This window comes from Lathamus discolor, chromosome 1 (assembly GCF_037157495.1).
Source record: "Lathamus discolor isolate bLatDis1 chromosome 1, bLatDis1.hap1, whole genome shotgun sequence".
Taxonomy (NCBI): Eukaryota; Metazoa; Chordata; class Aves; order Psittaciformes; family Psittacidae; genus Lathamus; species Lathamus discolor.
Window position 1 is genome coordinate 7,734,329 of NC_088884.1, and position 22,950 is coordinate 7,757,278.

The window sequence follows — 22,950 nt, forward strand, 5'->3', positions numbered from 1 at the left end:
GGCATGTTTATTCACCTCTTGCCTTTTTCTTTCCCCCTAATCAAAACCAAGAATGATTTAACACCAAGAAAAAAGAGGCCTTTATGCAGCTCTCCTCATCAGATCGACTTGGGATTGCAAAATCATTCTTTCACAAATGTGTGGCGTTGTGACTACTTTGCTTTCATAAGAATTCTTTGATAAACTATTTTCATTTAGATTTTAGTCACCTGACTATTGCATTTACATGGTTTTATTACACTTATTTTTCTTTCCTGGAAGCCACACCTATAAATAACAGTTACAGGTTTTGTAAACCTATAAATAAGGTTTACAATTGCCAGGTTTAGTTTAGGTCTACTAGAAATAAAGGACTTGAAAAAGCAACTACCTCTTATGACAGAGCATGTGTGGAAGGAAAAGAAAAAGGGGAAAAGAAACTCGCCATTGACTCATTACTGTAAGTGACTAATAGCACTGAACGTACAGAAGCACAAAAGGTTATGCAATGACACAGAAACTCTAGTAGCAGGTGACTCCATTTTTGCTCCTGTGGCGCCTAAAATGAAGGAGGGAGGGCACAGCACATGAAGTCTTGGTTTGAAGGAGACACCAGCTAACTGTGCACCGGGAGCTTCTAGGAGACATTATACATAAAGGCTACTATAACAAGTAAAGGAGGATACAGACAGACACACGTGTGCATAGACACGGAGGCAGGAGAGAGAGGACTATACCCAGGACTATAGCAGGACTGGCTTGCAGGCAGAGGAGGGAAGCGGGGCGACAGAGGCAGCTGCCAGCGCAGGCAGAGCGGGGGGCAGGCTGTACCTTTCAGCCGCAAGTACTTGATCTGGCTCGGCCGCTGCTGCAGCTCCTGCAGGACGCTGGAGCGGGCGCTGCCCGCAGAGGGTGCGGCCGCCTCGGAGGCGCTGTACAGCTCGGTGAGCAGCCCGCTCACCAGCGACGAGGTGCGGCTGGACCGACCGCTGCCAGCACCTTCCTCGTCCTCATCCTCCTCTTCCTCCTCTGCCAGGCTGTCAGCGCTGCTGCCCGCCCTGCCGCCCGGGCAGGACTCACCCGCCTCCATCTTCCGCAACCCCGGCAGCGCCGAGTTCCGGGTTCGGCCGGGCCCGTTCCACAGCGGGATGCGGGAGGGAGGGAGGGAGGGCAGGCGGGCGGCGGGAGGAGCGGGGGAACCCAGGCCGGCCGGACACTCCCCTACGGGCAAGAGTGCCGCTCCCCCCCACGTACCGCGCAGCGTAGTAGCGGCCGGCGGCGGGGGCGAGGGGAGGTGTTGCACCTGCTGAGGGGCGGGGCGGGGCGGGGCGGGCGGTGGTGCCTCTCCTCACGGCGGTTGCTCCGCGCGTTGGCCGCCGCCGGGCACGGTCCTTGACGCGGTGCGGCTGCCGCAAAGGCCGCCCTAGTCCTGCCGGCTGCCCCGCTCTTGCTCCGTCGCCCGTGCGCGGGGCAGCCCCGAGTGGCGGCTTGGTTCTGTTAACATAGCCGCAGTTGTGCAAGTCACCGTAACACAGTACGGTGGGGTTCGTAAGTGCTGGCTGTCTGCGGGAGCTGTGTCTCCGCCACACCTTGCTGTGCACGCAGCCTGCGCGCGGGGCTCATCCCACGGTAACGCCGCTCAGCTCCCTCCCCGGGCCTGCCTCAACGCACCGCCCGCCCGCATCACGGCAGCACCGCTCCGGCTCCCGGCCTCACGGTGTCTGCAGAGCCCAGCGCTGCCCGCGCCCCCACCATGCTCCTTGTCTGCTTCTGCTTTCTGTTCTTCCTCAGCCGCGATGAAACATTTCCCTGCTAGCCGAGAATTGTCTGGGACACACGAAGGGCATGGCAGCCGGGCGGACCAGACCGATGGGGCCAGCTTTGCGGCCTCGGCTAGTTAACGTCAGGAAGTCTGCCCTAGAACAGCCAAGCAGACCGGCCTCGGAGCGAGAGCAGCGGAGCAGAGAGCGACCGCGCCGAGGGAGAGCGGCGGGAGGGCCCGCCCCCCGCTCCCATGGCAACGGCTTCCTAGGGGGCGGGGCCACGCCGGAGGGGGCGGGGCCAGGAGGAGGCGGGGCTGGTCTCCACCGCGGCTGCCGCCCGGGCCACGTGACACCGCCGCTCCGTTCCCCCCCGCCGCGCTCCCGGGTCATATGCCGGGGCGGGGCGGCTCCTTGCGGGCGTCGCTTTCGGTCGTGTTTGCGGCTCCTTGCGGGGTCGAGCGGCGCCGGCTCCTCCCGTCCCTGTGTCCGCCCGTCCGTGCGCCTCCGCTGCTGCGCCATGTCCCCTGCCGCGGCGGTCCGCGGGCTGGCTCTGGCGGCGCTGCTGGTGCTGAGCCCGGCGGGGGCAACCCGGCAGGTGCGGAGGCCCAACGTGGTGCTCATCCTCACCGACGACCAGGACGTCTGCCTGGGTGGAATGGTAACCCCGCGACTCCCCGGCTTCCCCCGCCGGCCCGTCCTTGAGGGGGGCGCGTTGCGGGCGGCCTTGCCCTCGCTGAGGGGGTGCTCGCCCGCTGGGGCTGCCTAGTCTAGCTGTGGGCTGGGGGTACCGTCAGGGCGTAGAGAGGGCCTGGTGAGAGGAGCGGGTCGCTGCCGCCGCTGAGGAGTGGCGGCCTGGACCCGGGGGGATGAGCGGCGCAGCCACGGCCCACCCCGCAGCCGGGGTCGGGGTCTCCGTCCGCAGTCTCAAGCCGAGTTTCCCCGATAAGAGAGCGTCACGGTGGGCTTCCCTGGGGGAGCCAAGCGGCTCTGGGAAGCCGAAGAGGCTCGGGTTTCTCTGGCGCAGCCTTTACAGCGGCAGGTAGACCCGATAACCCCTGTGCCTCGATGGGGGCTGAGTTGTGTAACTGCTGGGACCAGACGAGGCCCCAGCAAAAACGCCCTGCATGGATTGCCTGGCCAGTGTCTGCAAACTGGTGGTGGGCCTTGCTTCGGCTACTTGTATGTCAGCCTCAGCTGCCCTACTTTACTTAGCATCCTTGCGTTTTTAGCTAATTTCCTTTTGGTACCTTTCTTCCAGACCCCTCTAAAGAAGACTAATGCACTCATTGCACAGATGGGAATGACCTTCCTAAATGCAGTAAGTGCTCCTTGAACTTCTGAAGTGTGTGTGCATTTGTATAGTTTGTATCTTAGGTCATCTAAGGCCTCAAATCTAGGAACAGTTTTATGAAGCCTGTAAGTATGCCAGTGGGTTTTTTAAATTGAATCTCTAACTGCTTGAGCCCTCAAAATTAATATAGTTCAAGGTTGTGTTCAGAAACTGAGAGGGAGAGTTTCAGTTCCTAAAAGTACTTTGCTGACTTCCTGAAGCTGTAAAGTAAAATTGAGTAATCTGAGTATTTTTATTACTGAGAAGCATTAGAAGAAGCTACTTCAAACTTTAAGCTTCATGCATGCTGAAAACCCACTACACTCTTCATGTTCTAATGTATTTCTATGGCTAAAATAGTGGAGTGCCTAAACTGGCAATCAGTATTTTAATGGATACTTGCTACTGTATAAGAACCGCATTTAATCAGGAGGGGGGGTTGAAGGGCATATGCTGCAGAAACCTAAAAACAGCTTCATGCGCAATGTTTCACTAATGAAAATACTTGCAATGTCAAGAAAATACTTATGTGTCCAGAAAAAACGTGCTTTAATGCTGGGGAACATTTTGATCAGCCTATTAGCTGTTATTTCAAAGCTAGAAATTTTGAGGGGAAAATTGTTTTACAATGTTAATCTTGTATTACTTCATTCTGTCTTTCCAGTACGTTCCCAGTGCACTCTGCTGTCCCAGTCGGGCTAGCATTTTAACAGGAAAATACCCACATAATCATCATGTTGTCAATAACACTCTGGAAGGAAACTGTAGCAGCAAGTTATGGCAGAAGATTCAGGAGCCATATACTTTCCCAGCTCTGCTCAAAACTATGTGTGGCTATCAAACGTTCTTTGCTGGAAAGTATTTGAATGAGGTATTTTTTTGTGCTTGCTTTTCTTATACTGTGAATCAGTTAATTTCTATTGTCCACCTTTAAAACTTCATATGGTTTTTATATTTGTAGCTGAATGCAGATCCCCAAAACATTTAAAGTGGTATAGTTGGATGAGTAGCTCTCTTTGCTGAGGAGGCATAAATATGATGCAAAGTTCAGATCTTTAACTTAACTTGGTTAAAATCAGTCCTGTAAGTGCCTGAATGTTTTTAAAAGTTGATTTTAAAAGGGTGATGGAATCTAGACTTTTTTTAATGTGTTCAGCTGTGTTGATTTTCAGAGATGATTATTTTCATGACTGGGGGAAATGGATAGATGGTTGGTATGCAGTACTGAGAAGACCATCAAGCCAGAACCAGACCAGGCACAGTGTTAGAGCATTAAAGAAAAAAGTACATTTTAATATTCCTGACTGATATATCACCTGGAATCATAGGACATCTAAAAAGAAAACATTTTTTTAGCAGTTATTATGGCATTTAAAATACTAAAAGTCCACTAAAGCAAGTTCGCTGGGAGAACAGATATTATCAAAGCTCTTTACAGAGGTGACCCAACACTTTAATAAATCACATATATGTGTGTATGTGTGTCCTCTGGGTTTGGGTTTGTTGGGGGTTTTTTCCTGGTTTTGACCAAGCTATGATTTGCAGGAGTTTATGGTAAGATAGAAATTTCAGTGCTGAAAGCTCTAAGATCAGGTATTCCTTTTGTGTGATGCAATTGTATTTGGAGCTAGATGAGTTACAGGTTCTTTACAGTATTATTTTCCTTGCATCCCTTGCTGGAAAATGTTGGTGGTATAATACAATGGAACATGAATTTTTATAGCCAGGCACAATTTGTTCCTGCTGATGTTACTGAGGCAGTGAGGAAAAGGGAAACTTCTGGCTTCCTCTGAGCATCTCTTGACTGTGTAGTCTCCTGTCCCTGCAGTTAAGCAAGCTGTGTAGAAGGGAGAGGGCAGCCCTGAGGAAACCCATTGTGTTGCCCTGAGGCAGCCTCTGTCTTGAGTTTGGCACTGGTGTAGCAGCTACTTTCCCTTTTTTGGTGGCTTAAAAGCTAGTTGTTGCAGTTTATTTGGCACTGAGGTGGTAAGAGGCTTAAAGTTCCTACCCCCCTTTTGGGGGAGGATGATGAAGCTGTTGGTCTATGCTAAATTTTCTTTAGTTATCTTGTGAATTGTTATCACAAAGCCTTAGAGTGTCTTGTCCATGTGTGGTTTTGATCACTTCTCATTGCCTGATGATGTACTCCAGGATTTCCACATGTTTTAATGTGCATAGTAGAGCAGGAAACAAAATCTAAATTTTATTGGTGAATGCCAAGCTTTCAGTTACTGTCTCTATAGTTATTTAATCCTGGTTTCTTTAGCAGGCCATGTGCTTTTATATGCATATATATTTTGGGTTTTTTCCATTCTGAAACTGAATTTGGCTTAATGCACTTTCTGACTAGTATTGAATAAAACACATGAATATGAAACATAATTTCTAGCTTTTATTCCTCATAATTGAAACTGTGAGTCATGGTCTGTTTCTTTTCAGTATGGAGCAGAGGATGCAGGGGGAGTAGGTCACGTCCCTCCTGGATGGAGTTTTTGGTATGCTTTGGTATGTGACTATTCTGTTGTTTACAATACCTAATTTTGGTTGCTTTGTAATCCAACTCGTGTCTGAACTTTGCTGGTGATAAGAGAGCAGGTAAAGAGGATCTAAACATTTAATGCAAATTTCCTTCCCTTTTTTCCTCTGTTGCATATTGCATTCTTGGCTTTCACAAAGGCTGCTCCTGCTAAGGTGCCTAGGGGAAAGCCTGGCTTGTAAACCCACAGCACAGTAAGGCAGCACTAAAATAGGCTTTGCTGCTGGAAACCAGCTCTGAGAGTTCTTGTGGTATCCTTATGACAAGTGTTTATAACCTATTTTGAGAAATGCTTACTAGCAGCTCGTTTTAATTATTTCAGGTAATCAGTGTGCATGTTACTTTGTATAAATATGCCCATTACGTTTCCGCAGGAGAAGAATTCAAAGTACTACAACTATACTCTTTCAGTAAACGGCAAAGCACGAAGGCATGGTGAGAACTACAGTGTGGATTACTTGACAGATGTACTGGTAAGAAATTTTGCAACTTGTGTGTTACAGAAGCTGCTTATGACCAGATAAAGCCTGATGCTGGGGGCTCAGGGAAGGGTGGGATGCTCATTTGTTGGGATTTATTAGTTCATAAATACATGGGATGCATGTAGGCAATGACTTAAACTACTTCACTGAAGGCTGTGTCTCATTCTGATACATTTTGTAACACATAAACTGGACCAAGCTTTGTGTGAAGTTTAAGCATGTAAAAATAGGGTTACGGCATGTTTTGTTTGCTAGCCTGATGTGTTAGTATCTTGTAGTCTCTGATTACATCAAACTGATAAATTGGAGGCATCAAAGGCTAATTGATCCTCCATGGTGTGAGAGGGCAATTTATGGACCATGCAAAATCTGTAGCTGACCAGGGGAGTGTTTATCCTCTTTACCCTCTTAAGGTAAAGAGAGGTAACAAAAACATCAGATGCTTAAAGGAAAACTCAAGTTACTTTAGCTCTCTTGGGCCCCTGTTTAGTGAGTGCTATTAGCTTTGGGGAATGGAAGTAGGGAGCAGGAGTGTGCCCAGGCACTGGCCAAGCTGCAGCTTTACTTCGACACACTGTTACAGCAGCGTAGGAGTTGGTAGTGCTGGGAGCTGGCATGCAGCACTGGAGAAAAGTCCTTTCTGAGAAGTCTCCTCATGTTTGTGGTCTTCCATTGAGACCCTAATGAGTTTCATTGCAGTTGGCTCTTGAACAGAAACAGCTGCTTACTGGGAACAGAAGTGATGGATGTTTCTCAGGGTACTGAACAGCTGTCTGATTAAATTTGGATTTACACGGTCTAAAGCTAGATTGGAATTGATAAGCCAGAAGTGAGACTATCCCATTACTGGCATTGCACTGGGCTTTTTTGATCCTTCAGCAGCTGATAAGCATTTTGACTAACAGGTCATTGCTGCATAAACCTCTTACTTGTGGTGTGTTAACACACGACAGAGCAGTGAATTATGATTTTCAGTGTATTCCATTCTACTTTCTGCCTGTAGCTATCAAATATACATTCAGCATTTCAGAGCTCATGTTTAATTCCTTCAATTGGTTGTTCAGTTGCTTATGCAAAGTTTCTGTGTTGCTTGATATGATGCACAAACTTTCTTGTCCTGACACATCTTGGTACTTAAGTCTGGTACTGGGAATAGTCTGGTACTAGGAATCTGAGCACCTGGATCTGTCTCCTGCAGTCCTAACATGTTGCAGCTTAAGCTTCTATCAACATCTAAGTTGACCATCTTTAGGAGTGTACCTTTATCATATTGGTTTCTGAACCAGATTTTCAAACTTTACACAGGTCTTATCCTCCAATAACTCTGTTATTTAACTTGCTTGGATGTTTGAGTTAGGGGGAAGGAAGAAGTGGGAATTCTTAATGTCTAGTTCCTTCTACAGACAGAAAAGAATATCCACAATGGGGTGTACTAATTGGGCAGGAAGGGAAAATGTTGCAAGATTTGAATGGTGAAGAGCTCACCTGCAAGTAATACCTTTGAAGCTGTAATTTCAAAGGCTGACCAAGGGAAAAGGCCAATATGAAACTCTCAATCTGTGGACTGTGAGTGGAACTCGCTTGCTAATTGAAAGTGTACAGTCTGAAATGAAAATGAAAGTGCACTGAGGCGGTGCAAGTGAGTGGAGTTTGGTACCGTCCTTACCTAGAGCTTCTGGCTTCACCAGCAGAAATGTGGCACCCCTTATACATAAGGAGATTGCTACAGAAAGAGCATATGCTATAGACAATGGGGCTGGAGGGTTTTATTTTTCAGAACAATTTATATTTCTGAAGCAAAATTAAACTGATAAATTGGGATCTGTCAGGCAGGGGATGGCATCTGAGAGACTGTGAAAGAAAGCTCCAGTTGTACTTGACAGCCAAGTTTAGGTGGTGGTGTTAATACTCGGAATAGCACAACCTTTTGAGTTTAAAGTAGAAAGCTGTTCAGAGATGTGGGACAAAAAATCTGCTTAACATGAACACTTGGGATTTTATTTTTTTTTTATCACAAGCTGCTGTTCTGGATATTTAGAGATGAGCAAGCAATAAGTTGCTGAAATAGTTTAAACGTTCTCAGTACTACCAAGCTCTAAATAAGTTACGAATGTCTAGTACAGAATTTTTAAGCACTTGCTATTTGCTTTTGGATGTATGACTTTCGTTCTCCAACAAAACTGTTCACAGGCCAACATGTCATTGGACTTCTTGGAGTATAAATCAAATTTCGAGCCTTTCTTTATGATGATCTCAACCCCAGCACCGCACTCCCCGTGGACAGCTGCTCCACAGTATACAAAGAGCTTTCAGAATGTCAGTGCACCAAGAAACAGCAATTTTAATATTCATGGCAAGGTAAGATAGAATCTGCATAGGTTATTCTACTTGTGAGAGCAGAGACTTGCATGTTAAGCCTATTCAGACTAGTATTGTGACTGTTGGTTGGTTATGTTAATGAGCCAGTCAGGATAAGATATGTTTGTTGTGACTGAGATATTTGCCTACCAATATCTTGGAAATAAAAAATATGTAGTGGCAAAAATAAGGCAGTGCAATGGAGTTATGATTAATAAATAGAAAAATTAATTCTTTTCCAATTTCCAGGGTTTTTGGATGGTCTTAGAATGTTCTGTCATTGCTCTTGGTACATTCAGGAGCGCGCATAGGTAGCATGCTACACAAAGGCCTCAGGTGCGAGCCTTGTATTCCTGTATCTACTGTGTGGATGGGTGGTCGGTTACTTGAGCTCATGGCAGAGCTGTCCCTGGGTGACAAGCATATTGGACTCCATGAATTCATGAGCCACAGGTCCCATGGTGATTAAGGACTTTGCAAACTTCCCTTAAATTTATTGAAATAACCTGTAACCAGAATTGCCGAGCCTAATGTTACAAATTCACAGACATCCTTGTGACAGGGCAGTACTTTCCCCTGCCAGTAAGGTTGGCCAAATAAGATTTAGCTCAGACTAATCCACTGTGACTTACTGTGCCAATAACTGAAAGCACAAACAGTTAATCTGGTGAGATATTTAACTTGCAGAACTTTTGTGGGTTTGATTCAGTTTGTTTAAAATACAGAACTTGGTGTTCAATTGATTTGCTCCTAGCCTTAAGACTAAGACATAACATTGCCTGACTGCCTATCTGGTGCCCAGTGATACCTCTTGTAAGGTCACTATGACTAAGTAGTACAGGGTGAAACTTGTTTGTAGCTGAGGATTGTAGATTGCAAAATGACCATGTGCTTATCAGTGTGATATGAGAACACGAGAGATGTGAGGAAAGGGCTGCAGGCACTAACAAATACTTTAGCCCAACCTGTTAAGTTTTGAGCTAGGGAGTGGGGATCAGACTTCTTTCCTTCATAAAAGGATCCCTAACTTTGTCTTAGACTCTATTACTGTAAAGTCAAATGCTTTTAAAATGGTGAGCTAGAAATGACTAGCTGCAAAGTCAGCAGTGTGAAGCTCTCTGATGTGGAGCAAAATATCTGTATGTGCCTATGTAATACAAAGCAAGGTGACAGACTTAATATTTGGCAGCTAGTGCCTGTGGATACAGCAGTATTACTGGGTTTCCCAACAGGAACAGACTAGCCACTATCCTTCTTCCCAGACACAATAGCTACAATCATTAACAGTATATTTCTGGAACTGGCAGTGTTGTGGTCTTGAAGCCTAACTCTGAGCTTCACTGTTCTCCAGGGCAGGCACAATACCTGCAATAGCAGTAGACAAGTAAATAAGCTCAGACCCTCAAGTCATTGATGTTGTAATGCTGGCTTAAGAGTCTTGCGTTGTACAGTGTTGATTCCTGAGTGAATGTTGCCTAGCTTCCTTACACAGTATGTGAGCAAGGGGTACTAAAAGGAGCCATCTAGGCAGAATCTGCATGAAAAACAGGAGTTAAGCTGTTGTCGGTCTGTCCAGTGATGCACACTTTAACTTCTGCTTAGGACCCTCAGCTATGAACTACATCAAGGAGTGGGTTGCTGTCTGGTTTCCCAGGCAGGACTATTGGTAGCCCAGATGAGTGGTTTATCAAACCTGTTGTGAGAGAGAAGCTGATTAAGATGGGTGTCGGGGATTTCTCTCACATGCGCTGTTTTTCCTGCAGAATTGGAGCACAGCTGTGTTCAGATTCTGCCGGCAAGACACAGCATGCTGTCTCAAGATCTCCTAAAATTTCTTTGGGAACAGGGTGTAGGGAGGCAGCAGCTTTGTGTGTAACCAATGAAAGAGACTTAACAGGGACTGACAGGGAAGTGGACTGACTGCAGACGCTGAGCCAGTGTGTACTGAAATCCACAAAGGTGTTTAGGTGCTGTTTGAAGTTTTTTGAAACTTCAGAGAAAGGTAGGAAGAACAAAATACTCCAGGAAAGAGGAGGGTTCTACTGTCCTAGATGGCTTACGTGCCTGAGTTATCTAGCATGATAGGAGGGCCTCTCCTAAGTGCACCTCTTGTGAAAGGTGTCTGGTGCACAGGTGGTATTGCCAGCTCCTTTGTTCTCTGGCGGGCTTCTGTAGAGTTGGGGATGGGGTTTGTGATGTCTTTCCTTTTTCCTCTCTCAAACAACACACAAGTACTACATATTTGCTCTTTATTATGCTGTGTTTTCTTGCTGAGATAGGCTTAGTGTAGAGACTTGGTGTCTCTCCAGAGAATCTTCACAGCTACTGTCAGATCTGAATCCAAGCAATTTAAAATGAACTTGACACAGTATGAAGTCTCCATGCCAAAACTCTCCTTCAGTTGGCAAGAACAGAAAACAGAGAAGTGAAAAAACTGCAGGTGACATGAGTCACTTCACTGTGCGTCCCTAAAGGCTGAGCCTGTTCAGAAACTGCGTAAGGAGAGGCTCTGTGGGGAGGAGTGGCCAACTAAATACAGGCTCAGGCTGAGGGTGGCAAGTGGGTCATCTCTGACCTAGTAAATGAAAAAATTAGTCTTATAATGCTGCTTAATCATTCATTTGGACTTTTTCATCAGACCTGTCTTGGGCTATGAAACTTTCATCTCTGGGTGACCCTTCCCGAGCTCCTTTCCCAAATATCTCCCTGAACTGCTTTGAAAAGATCCACAGCTTTCTTTTCACTAAGGGCTGAGCATAGTAGAGCTGTAATATATTCTTCTGTTGCAACTTAGATTTTTAGATGAACTAAGAGAGAAAATGGGAGTCAGGTCAGTTTGATAGCATTGCATGGCTATTTAACAGGCGTCATGTGGATGTTTTCCACTAAGCAACATTTCTGCTGTAACTGGCCTGTGAAAGGTTTAAAAGTTGGTACTTCTCTCCTATGCTAATCTTTGTCTTTTTTTTCTTTTTATTTCTGTAGAACAAGCACTGGTTAATCCGACAAGCAAAGACTCCAATGACCAACTCTTCAATACAGTTTCTTGATGATGCTTATAGAAAGAGGTAAGAATTTTTTGTTGCTTGAGATTGCTGCTCAGAACTGTTACTGTCTTTTAAAAAAGAAAAGGTATTTGTTTAAACAGGTTCTACTAAGCCTGCCCATGGATGTCAAATTGCATCTGTAGTGGTTTTCTGGCATCTGACTTAACCTTCTGCTTACTTTTTTGCAAAGAAACTTGTTGCTGACTTCAGGAATATTTTGCTCCCAAATGCTGCTACTATTTATCACTAAAAAGACCAGTCATGCTCAGTGCCCCTAATGCTTCTCTTTCAGCAGACAGCAGGTTTTCATGCCCTTACCTTCTCTTTCTCTTGGACTCCAGAGTCTTGCATAACATACATCAATTGTGATTGATTTATCTGCCAGCTAATCTGGTTCATTCACCTTGGCTCTGCCTGTGGTCTTTTTATGTGAGAACACCTGACTGTCCAGGGCAGGAGCTCGGCTCCTCTTTATAAAATGGGATGTGGGGAATAGTGTGGAGATATAGCTTGTTCCCTTTTTTAAGAGAAGGAAAGGGTATTTCTTTACCTGTAAACTGTAGGTTTATTTTCTTTAAAAGCTCTGAAGCAGACATTAGCTTAACTTTAAGCGATAAATTCAATTTTGAGCTGTTATCAGGCATTTGCTTGTTACTTTGGAGGTGGAAAACCAAGATTTTCAGGCTCTTGCTTTATGAAACGCAAAGATAAATTTATGCAGCAAAATCCTAAAGTAATTCTGAAGACAACAGGATCCAAGAATGAGTAACTCTAATTCAGCATAATGCTAGTCTGTGGAGGCTCATTGCTGACTTACAGAAGCAGTCACTTGTCTCAACAGCAAACCCCATGACAAAGGAAAGAATAGCTTGTAGCTATTCAAGGCTTTAGATACAATGGAATAATGGACCCTGATATTCTGTGAGCAATAAAAAATAACTGATGTAGTTTTCACGCAGAAAAGATTCTGTATAGAAAAATTCACAGCAGTCTTGGTTTTTAATGTTAAAAACTACATATAAAGAAATAACAAGTGACCTTGCAGTAGATAACTGACTCTTTGTCACTATGTTGCTTCAAAGTTGGTCTTGACTGTCTCCAGATAAGAAGTAATCAGTATTTTGGTGTCATTCTCAGCCACTACAGAATAAAATCAGCAAGAGTTGAAGAGACACAGGCTGTTTCTATCTTAACTTGCAGTCTCAAAAGTACAGTGTAGTAATCTGTGAAATTTGTTTTCAGAATTTGTAAGCAAAACAATCCACTTGCAGTGCATACACTGCTGACTTGAAACAGAATACAAATGCCCTGCCTTGCAGTCAGAATTATTCTGGGTTGGTTTTGGTTTTTTCATGCTCTAACATGAATTACTTTGTTTCTGTATAGGTGGCAAACTCTGCTGTCGGTAGATGACCTGGTAGAGAAGCTAGTGAAGAAACTGGAGCTGAATGGAGAATTAGACAACACATACATCTTTTACACATCAGACAATGGCTTCCACACTGGTAAAATTCTCACTGATTACTGAACATTATAGAGGATCCAGTAGCTGTGTAACACTTCACCCTCAGGACCCTCCAGTAAAGTGGGAACTGTGAAACACTGTAGACATGAGAAATACTGATCTGAGTTGCCGAAACAATCTGGAGCTTCAGTGTGGGGTGTTTGGGGATTTTATTGTTTGGTTGTGGATTTTATCATTAATCACTGCCACTGCGTCCTGGTATACCTGAAATTAGAACAGAAATGGAGGAAGGGTCCCTATGCTTTTTAGGAAGAGCTGCCACAAAAGAATTAAATCAGTAAAAATCAAGTCTGAATTGTGCTGTACAACTAAAAATATAGTATCTAAGCTGTTATATTTTAAGATACTGCTTATACTTTGAAGTTTCCTATTCTTGTCGTCCACTTTTAGTGTAGTTCAGGTTAAGAACCTCTTCTGACTTTGTAAAGAAAATTAGGCTGCTGGAAATTATGTAACACAAACTCTTCAAAGGTAAAATCGGAAGCCATTTAACCTTTTCCATTTTCTATTGTATAGGCCAGTTTTCTTTGCCAATAGACAAACGGCAGCTGTATGAGTTTGATATCAAAGTGCCATTGCTAGTTCGAGGACCAGGGATAAAACCAAATCAGACAAACAAGGTAAGAAAGAAGTTAATATTGTTTCACAGTTACCAGCTTTAGGTTGTAATTTATCCTCTTGCATATATATATATATGTATGCATGTACCAGTGAAATTAAATACATAGAGCGGCAAAGGTGCAAAGGCCTCCTAAAAAGCTGTGTGCTCTTGCTTCGATCAGTAAATTTAATTGCAGGATACAAACAGTAGTGAAAAGTGCAAAGTGTGAAGCTCACTTTACACAGACCCTGCCGTAGCTTTTTAATGTTACAGGGTCCACTAGCCTGTAAAGAAAAAATTAAGTACTGTTTAGGTGTACCTAAAATGACAAGTACTTGTAACAATGAGACTTCTGTATTTTATCTGTTGGGTTCCAGTCTTGTGAAGTAAGTTTTCCTCCCCCTGCAGATGCTTGTTGCAAATATTGATTTGGGTCCCACTATTCTGGACATCGCAGGGTATGACTTGAATAAGACCCAAATGGATGGGATGTCACTGTTGCCGCTGCTGGTAAGTAGAGAGACAGGGATAATAACCAGCAATTCTTGCAGGGGCTATTCTTTAAAGCGAGTACTACTTCCTTCAGTAGACTCAAAGATTCTTCCCTCAATGTCATTTTCATCTGGAGTGTTCATAGCTTAGTGAAAAAAGTAGGTATCTTGCTGAAATGCAGATGTGTTTTCATAAGCCCTACAACTCTGGTCACTTTGTAAGAGAAAGCTGTGTCATTCTTTGGCTAGTCCTGCCATTTGTAAGAGTTCCTGTTTTGAACGCTGTATGGTTTTTGGTTTTTTTTCACCTTGTACTCTCCCTCCCTTTTTCCTTGGAATTTCTCAGCACAGACACAAGAGAAGAGCAGACTGTTCTTACTCACATCTTTGGTTTGCCTCAGTTTTTGGTAGAGCTAGTGTTTCCCTCTGAACTTTGAAACAAGGTATGCAGCTTTATAAAGTAAACCTGACCTTTCCCATAGGTGAGCAGAAACCTATTTAAATAAAGCTGCTTGCAGTTGATCTGTTTAGTTTTAATTAAATTTAGTCTATAAATTGAAGGCAGCTTACCTGGAAACGAAGGATCATCCAGATTTAAAACAGTGCTTTGCCTTTAAAACCTTATATCCAAACCTAAAGCTGTTCTTTAGACAGAAGCAGGTAAAAGGCATCTAATTTAAACTCTGGTGGGATCAAAACTATCATTGTTCTGTTGTGTGTGCCTCTGGTGCTGTATACTAGCTTTAAACTTCCCTTTTCTCTGTCTTTAAAATGAAGTTCCAAATAGAGCAGCTTAAAACTTAGTTGCTTCTTAAAGCCGTTTATCTTTTCTTATGCCAAGGGTATCTTCTTCCATTTGTTGTGATAGCGTGATATAAACCAAGCAGCCTCACTCCAGGGGTTCTTATTGTGGTTCCTATTTGATATTACTGGAGGATTCTGTGTAAATTGCAGATGGTGCTTTAAACCCTCACAAGAAGGTGTACTAATATTTTTGGAGTTTGATCCTTATTTTTCTTCTAACGCAGGGCTAATATTTTAAGCCTGACCCAAACTAGGGATCATGACTCAAACTGCCTTGTAAGCAGTGGGCATGGAGTATTCCTTCTCTTTCACAGTACCGTGAATACTATGGTGTTTCTCTCTTGTCCTAGAGAGGAGACAAAAATGAGACATGGAGATCAGACTTCTTGGTGGAGTACCAGGGAGAAGGATACAACGGCAGTGATCCTACCTGTCCTGGCCTAGGACCTGGAGTCACAGTAAGAAAGACAAGATCTGTTAATGTTAGAAAATAAGTATTGGATTCAGCCTGTTTGCTGTATGGGCTAACCTGGTTCTATCAGTAAGATCCCAGTGTCTTGGTGAGTAGGAGCTAGCTCTGCAGGTTCTGCCAGCATTTAGGAGCTGGAGGGAGACATGCAGCCTTGTGGAACTGATATGTCCATGTGACCCTGCAGAACACAGCCACCCTTTCCTTTGGAATCTATAGAGCCTCGAGGCTGGAGAATACACAGGAAAGTGTGGGCTTGGCAAAGTGGGTGGTAGCAACACCATGATTTTTCGAAACTTCCGGTGACCTTGTTGTACAGTTGTTGTCTGTGACTGTTATTTATAAGTCGCAGCTACTTCCTGAATCAAAGAGGGTTTGCTTTAATTAAAGCATCCTGTTGGTGTGGTCATTAGTACCGTGTTGGGATGTTCTCCTCAGTGTATGCATGTTACCTTCCCAGACAAAACACACTTAATTGTAGTGAGGTTAATAACAACTTTCTCAAATTTAGAAGAGCTGAAATTTTACTTAAAATGCCCAGGGGAGACTTGCATGTGTTAGACTAAGACTGGTGTTCATCAACTAACTGCAATTGGCTTGAGCTGGTACAGGCTGTAGGAAGACAATTGCTAGTTCATCTTTTTTTTCCCCTTCTCAGTTTTTGTTCACTGCTCACTTCACAGCACTGCTTCCCGGACTGTGTGTGTGAAGATTCCTATAACAATACATACGCTTGCGTAAGGACACTGTCAACTTCCTGGGACCTGCAATACTGCGAGTTTGATGACCGGGAGGTAAGTCTCTCTCTGACTTGCAGATGACAACTGTTCACAGCTGCAAGCGACTGTCTGCACTCTTATCTGCTCTCAAGGCTTTCATAAAGTACTCTGAAAAGCTGACTAGCTTGCAGGATAAACAGTGAAGTATTTATCTACTGGTGAGAATGTTTGACCCAAAGGGGTGAGGTTAGAAAAGAGGTGGGAAGGGGGTGAGGAAGTGACAAGAGTCTAAACTGTAACTGTTGCCTGTTAGTATGCCTAACAGCCTCATGGTGGGCTGGGCTGGGTTCAGTTCTCTGTCCTACCTCAATTCCATGCAGCAGAGTCTTCTGTATGACAAATATTTTGTTACACTCTACTTCTGCTGCTCTTAGGCTCAGCTGCAACTTTTTTCCTTTGGAAGAACTGAAATCGCAGGCTTATCATTTCTCTTCCAACACTTGCTTGTTTGTCTGTTGAAATAAGTGTTAAAGTTACAACTATGAGAAAGGGCTTGGACCTTATCTTGTTTGCGTGTAAGGAACATAATGTCCCCGCTTCCAAATCTCGCTAGTGTGTTACAGGGCTGATCTTTGCTTGTGCCCCTTTGCGCACAGTTGCTCCAGAGAACACACTCAGTTAGAGGCAACAGGGTTACAAATCTAATGAACTGCAGCTAAAGGCATAAACAGCAGGTATCCCCAGTTACTGTGCCACAACACAGAACACTTTCTTTTAGTCTACAATGAACAGCTTAAACCCGGGGAGCAAATCCCACATGCTGGTTTTGGTGCTAAGATAGCAAGAAAGACTGTGTGGGAGACTACGATGCTGATTAGCAGACCCTGCCCTTCATTTTTCCACTTCATGACAATTTATGGTGAAGTCAAATGAGTGTTGCAACTTTACTCATAGACTCCAAAGTTGATCTGATAATACACTGCATGTCACCTTTTTTTTTTCCCAGTAATGGCTGGAGCATTTTTTGGTTATGGAGCTCACGTGGGTCAGCTAAATTAAGACTAACAGTATTGGGAAGATGCAGCAATGTGGCTTTTAAAACCTTGCAGTGCATGTTAGAAGAAAGCTTGCAACCAAAGGCTGGCTGGGTGCATTTTTATCTATGTTAGACACAACCCAGCCACTTTAAATCAACATCATCTGCAATCAGGCCTCTTACTCTAGCCACAGACAAAACCTTGGCTGAATTCTGGAGATATGTTTGAGTAATATTTGTCCCACAAAATGGTTTAGAGATTTAGTGTACCAAAAAAACCCAAATCTGCCTAAAATCCTCCAGACAAACCTTCTCAAAGTACACAAAAAACCTTCTCAAAGCATGTGCACACAAAAAAGCTTTCTTGTATGAAGGTTATAGCATACTGATATTCAGTCTGTTTTGTATGCACAGTCAAGGCAGCTGTTGTAGTTTGACAGCTGGAAGTACCTGATGAGCTGAGACTTGATGTAATGGTGGTGTGATGGTCAGGAAACAGTGTATTTGGGATCCAGTCATGAAAAGGCAGCCAGCTTAGCTATGGCCTCTTGCTGTGGTCTTACAGTCATAAGACAGGTTCCATTTATGCGTTAGAAAAAAAGTCTGCTGTGTAGTGGAGGAGTATTTCAGGCGGAAGTAAAAACTTCTGCAGTAATCGTCCTATCACACTAAACTTTACCTACGCACTCTCCTGTCTTTGACCACTTAACTGCATGGCTAAATACAGCTTATGCGTGCATAAGCTTATACAGCTGCAGCATCATTTGGAAAAACATTTGAGACATTATGCTGTCCTTAAATGTTCTTCCCAAATAATATGATTAGAAGTTAATTAGTGTTTAGGACTTAATACAGGGCAGGAATTTTCTTTTCCAGGTGTTTGTGGAAGTGTATAACTTGACTGCAGATCCACACCAGATCAACAACATTGCTAAAACAATTGATCAAGAAATTCTAGAAAAGATGAACTATCGATTAATGATGCTGCAGTCCTGTTCAGGAGCAACATGCCGTACGCCGGGTATCTTTGATCCTGGGTAAGTACTAATTGGGTTTATTTATATCACACTTTTAAATAGAACTATATGTTTTTAAATTAAGCTTTTATAGAGGGTATTTATGTTGTATTACTATAGTACTGCTAACATACTGTTGTTTGATAGAGATGCTTTCTTGCTGTTTCTGGGGTTTTTTAATGTTCAATCTATATTTTAATTTAATCTACCAAATAGAACTTGATGGTATTAATACTACTTCTTTAATCTTGTCAGCCACTCCTGACTTAGAATAGCTGAAGCTTACAGCTGTGCTGAGTAGTCAGAGGCAAGTGACCTCAGGTTTGCCTGCAAACAAGGAAGAGCTCTGCAGGTTGCCCTAGGCAGCTGTTTTCTGAATACTTGATATGGTTGTTCCTAGAAATGCTCTTAGCAAAGAATGTTTCCTCTAAAACCTAAGCTGTGTGAATTAGTCAGCTGTTGTAAGTTAATAGCACTTCTTACCTCAAAAATTGGTTGGTAATCATTTGGAGCGAAGCTTTTTAAGCACTGTTTTAAATGCCCTTACAGTTGTGCTACATAAGTTTGTAATTTGAGGCAGCAAGGCTTTCTGTTAGGATGCATCTCCTGAATACTGAATGTTATACATGCTAATATGCTGTTGGCATGTTGTAGCTAGTATTTATTTCTTTGGAGACTATCAACTCCTAAGTTGTGTGTCATTATAACTCATCTGCTATAATATGTAGAGAGGTTGTCCCTGCTGCATACCATCAAGAAAGCAACTATTCACGTGACCAGAGCTTTTCTGGAAGTACCTGTTTGCAGAAGAATTGGTCACTGTGTGCTCCCGGTCACTCACACAGACTCTGTTCCTTTCTATAGGTACAGGTTTGACCCACGGCTCATGTTCAGCAATCATGGTGTTCGGGCTCGGAGGTTCTCTGCACAGTCTTTGTAAGGCACTTCAGAGCCTCTTGCAATTGGCTCCCGCTGGCCAGTTTCTCCAGTGATTGCAGCAGGTTTGTCTCCGTACCTCTCGCTGATCACAGCTGGAAGACTTTTCATGGGCTTGTTCAAACCCTGTTTGGAAGAAAAACCCTTGTCTTTAGCTGGTTGCCTTGTGCAATATGTTTATCTTACAGCTGAACTCTAACTCTGAATCGTTAGACACAGCTAATCTGTCTTGCTCAGATAATTTGTCTTTCAAGTACCTTTTCATATCACAGGCACAGAGGTGAACCTTTGCCTATGGATCTGAACAGTTTATTTTGTTCTAAAGATCAATAAATGTGTACCTGAGTTGGGTTGGATAGACAGGTGCTATTGCACAGTAATGCTCACCCATATTCAGTGTTACAGACTTTCTCAAAAGTTATGTTTAATTATAGATTTCCTGTATCAAGCTCAAAGCTGGTGATGAGAATAGCAAAATAGCCCAAAAGAGTGTAGGAAGGCATTAGGCAGAGCTGTAGGATCACACTAGTGAGTGTCTAAATACTCTGTTTCAATGAGACCACTTCAAGTGAGACCAATGAATTTTGTAGGACAGCTTTGGTAGCTTGCAAACAAGAATGTATCTTCTAAGATCCTTCTAGTGGGAAATGCTGGAATGGGTTACTGTGTACTACTGAAAAGTATCTTAGGGTTTAATATAGGCTTCCTAGTGAGTGAAAGAAGTGTTGAGACTAACAAATATTCAAATAAGTGTGCCTGTGTTTTGAGCTAACCCTTAAGTCTTTTAATACATGAACAAAAGTAATGCTAAAGGAAAATCTACAACAGGAAAAAAACAAACCAAAAAAAGCAAACGTGGGCGCCACAGTAAAGCTGATCTGTCTCTAACCTCCAAATATCTTTGTCTAACATCTTGTGTTGATTAGATTCTTGAAGGTAAATTATTCTGAAAGCAAACTAGCTATAATTAAATCATTGCTCACTAGAAGTTAGGCTGAGAGAGCTACTTTAGGCAGTTTAAGTGCTTCATAGAGCGTTGCTTTTTGGTTGAGATGTAACTACTCAAGACCCGCAGTAAGTGGCCTTGACACCAAAGGACTGCCTGCCTAGATGCCTGACTGCAGTGTGGTATCACTCGGCTTCCCTTTGGGAGGGTGATGTTGTCTCGTCATCCTTATGATTGGGCTTATCTGAACAGCAGCCATCACTTGTACCCAAACTGGAGTATCTTTCTGATCCTGAAAAGCACCCGAACTTGTGTCAGCATGTAACTTCTGTATAGCTATGTTGGGAAAACGCCTCCTAGAAACACCAAATTGGCTATCTTTTGCAAGACAAGTTCATGCTGCTTGTGGGCAAACCAGCCGTGTTATCAAGCAAGATGATTGTTCTCTCCTCAGGCAAACTGGGGCACAACTACTTTTAGTTAGTTATTTCGGATCTTTTACCCGAATAGAGAGCATGATGATTTCAACTTCTGTCACATAAAACCTTTTACGAAGTAATCGTGAAGTAGGCAACAAAACATGACTCAAAACTGTGAAGCTGCATAGCCCAGTGCACAGACCCACAAACTGGATACAAATAATGCCATAACAAGGGAAGTTGAACTTCCTTGGCTTTTAATGCTGAAGCACAGAAGTTGTCCTTCATGTAGCTTACAGCTGCAAACTTCTATGGTGGTCTACAGGTTAGGTTTTATACAGCTTTTTGTCTCAAATCTAACTTACTGTTTCAAATCTCTAGAGTGACCAAATATTTGAGAAAAAAATCATCACTTGAAAGGTAACTTTTCAGCTGCAGCATCTGTATAAATGCAGAGGGGGTTGGATGTTCAGACTACTGACATGCTTTCAAATACTCAGGACTTTTTTTTTTTTCCTCCACTACAACTGTAGCTTTATCCTGGTTTTGTTTCTCGAGTCTTAGTATTGCCTGTCAGTATCCTTCAGACTCCGTTTTGTCTTTACAAACAAAACCAAAGTTGATTTCATGCTCTCAAGTGTTTTCTTGCACACTGAGCTAAACCTGGAGTTCATTTACATGGTGTTTTCCTCAGATAATTCTAGCAACTTAGATATGTTCTTTGTTTAAACTTAATTTTGGTAGCTGTGTGAAGACTAAGTGGAAATACATTGCTGCACATTAAACCCTGAACAGTTCTATCCAACCTAGGTCTTGTGTCAAGTTTCTACTTGAGTTGAATTTCAGTGCAAGTAACGTGTATGTTGCTTCTTAATAGAAAAAATCCCAAGCTTTGTTACGGGTACAGGTGTGTGGTTTTTCTTCAAGTGATCTTAAGCCATAATGAGAATTTTCTTTTGGATGATTTAATTTTTGCCTAATACCTAATATGAAAGTTGGCAGGATTGATACAAACTATTCAGTATGTGTGATGAGATGTTTTACCCAAATTGGCACTTGCTTTCTGCACACACCTGTAAAGCGCTTTGTAACTACACTCAATAACTTACACCCTCCCTGTCAGAGAACCACACTATATCTGAAATCCGTCATAGGTAATAAGCGTTGCATTAAACTGAAATTCAGAATGAAATCAATCAGTCCTTACTTAACCACAGTAGTGGTTCAGGCAAGCACCTGCTTCACTTCTGCTTTTGATAAAGACTTAAGACCTGTTCAGCAGAAGCACATAGTTGAAGGAAGAGCAGGACCCAATAGTTGCCTGCCACTGCTGCTAGAGCTCCTCTGCTGTTTCCATGAAGAATTAATGAAGAAAAAATTCTGAGTATTTTTGCAGCCTTGAATGAACAGTGTTAATTCTTATCCTTGGTGATTCAAAAAAACACTATGAAGGAACCTTGATTCCCAAGTAAGTGATTTTAAAACTAAATGGTCTTCCTGGAAATACCATTTCAGATGCTATTTGACCATGGCTGTATCTGTACCTTGTTACTGAAGGCATTTGTGTTACATGAAAGGGGCCTACTGGTACAGAGTTTGGTTTAGGTAAATTGCGATTATTTTTTAAAACTCAATAGTATCAAAGCAGAGCTCTGAACTTTAATGGTTGCATCAGGTAAAGTAGATGCTATACAGGGAGAAGTACAGTTCAGAATTTTATTACATTATCCTAGACCAAAAACCATTTGATACCACTTCAGCATAAGTGAATACAGCCAGTACATGCTTACCCAGCATCAGCCCAGTGAATTGGGCTGCTTCATTTTGCAGAATAAAGCTGTAACAGGGACAGACATGCAAAACACCCCCAAAACACCTTTTCAATCACATTAAATTTAAGACTGATTCTACAACCTAAATACAATATTTTATCATAATGAAACAGCTATTGTTTATTGTGATTAAATTTAATTTGTATTTGTATCACTCTCTCTGTATGTGAGCATACTTTGCTGTAGCATGTTGTGAGCATACTTAATTCTGCTGTTTTGAACATTTGTATAGAAAGTGCCCTTCCAGAGGACCCTGTTCACTGCTGCACTTTGGGGGAAATTAAAAATAAACTGCCTATCAAACTTCCTATCTTTGTTACTGAACTTGAGCTAAACCTTTCCACAGGATCCAGCTGTGTCACACTTCTGAAGACTGAATTCCTAATTATAAACCTGTTCTCTGCTTATTGCCCTGCTAGCAGTGCCCTACCGAACAGTGGCTACTACTGAACTTTTACATGGTAACAGGGAACCTCATGTAGAGAGTTTAGCAAGACAACATGTGACTGCTTTGCACCAGGAAGAAATGCTGAGATGAGAGAACAAATTGAATCACAAGCTGTACTTGCTCGTATTTCCTTGGAAACTGATGTAGTTGGATAGATGGAAAAGTTTAACAAAAGGGACAATGGAGAAACTGCTGTTCATAATTAAAACCAAG

General features: G+C 43.0%; 2 protein-coding genes across 4 annotated transcripts in view; one reads left to right on the plus strand and one right to left on the minus strand.

The window, feature by feature from the left end:
• The window catches only part of TBC1D30 (TBC1 domain family member 30), a 58,275-nt gene extending 56,351 nt beyond the window's left edge, over positions 1-1,924 (minus strand). Inside the window, exon 1 of one of the 3 annotated variants that reach the window (XM_065682076.1) lies at positions 811-1,924. In XM_065682076.1, coding sequence (XP_065538148.1) covers positions 811-1,069 — 259 coding nt within the window. In that variant the 5' untranslated portion in view covers positions 1,070-1,924. The remainder of the gene's footprint in view (positions 1-810) is intronic. The other 2 variants (XM_065681982.1, XM_065682162.1) reach the window with 2 other exon arrangements.
• GNS (glucosamine (N-acetyl)-6-sulfatase) lies at positions 1,834-19,329 on the plus strand. Its single transcript, XM_065682455.1, has 14 exons — positions 1,834-2,400; positions 3,001-3,060; positions 3,737-3,943; positions 5,512-5,577; positions 5,983-6,081; positions 8,281-8,448; positions 11,434-11,516; positions 12,882-13,000; positions 13,537-13,640; positions 14,030-14,131; positions 15,267-15,374; positions 16,069-16,179; positions 18,017-18,177; positions 19,021-19,329. The coding sequence occupies exons 1-14, from the start codon at positions 1,849-1,851 to the stop codon at positions 19,094-19,096; spliced, it is 2,016 nt and encodes a 671-aa protein (XP_065538527.1). The 5' UTR covers positions 1,834-1,848; the 3' UTR covers positions 19,097-19,329.
• Positions 19,330-22,950: the final 3,621 nt, after the last annotated feature.

Bases quoted from the DNA above. Each gene is read 5' to 3' on its own strand.
- GNS (XM_065682455.1), top strand. From the start codon at position 1,849: ATGGGGCCAGCTTTGCGGCCTCGGCTAGTTAACGTCAGGAAGTCTGCC. The intron at 3,944-5,511 runs GTATTTTTTTGT...GTTTCTTTTCAG, and splicing joins CTGGAAAGTATTTGAATGAG to TATGGAGCAGAGGATGCAGG. The intron at 18,178-19,020 runs GTAAGTACTAAT...TCCTTTCTATAG, and splicing joins CCGGGTATCTTTGATCCTGG to GTACAGGTTTGACCCACGGC.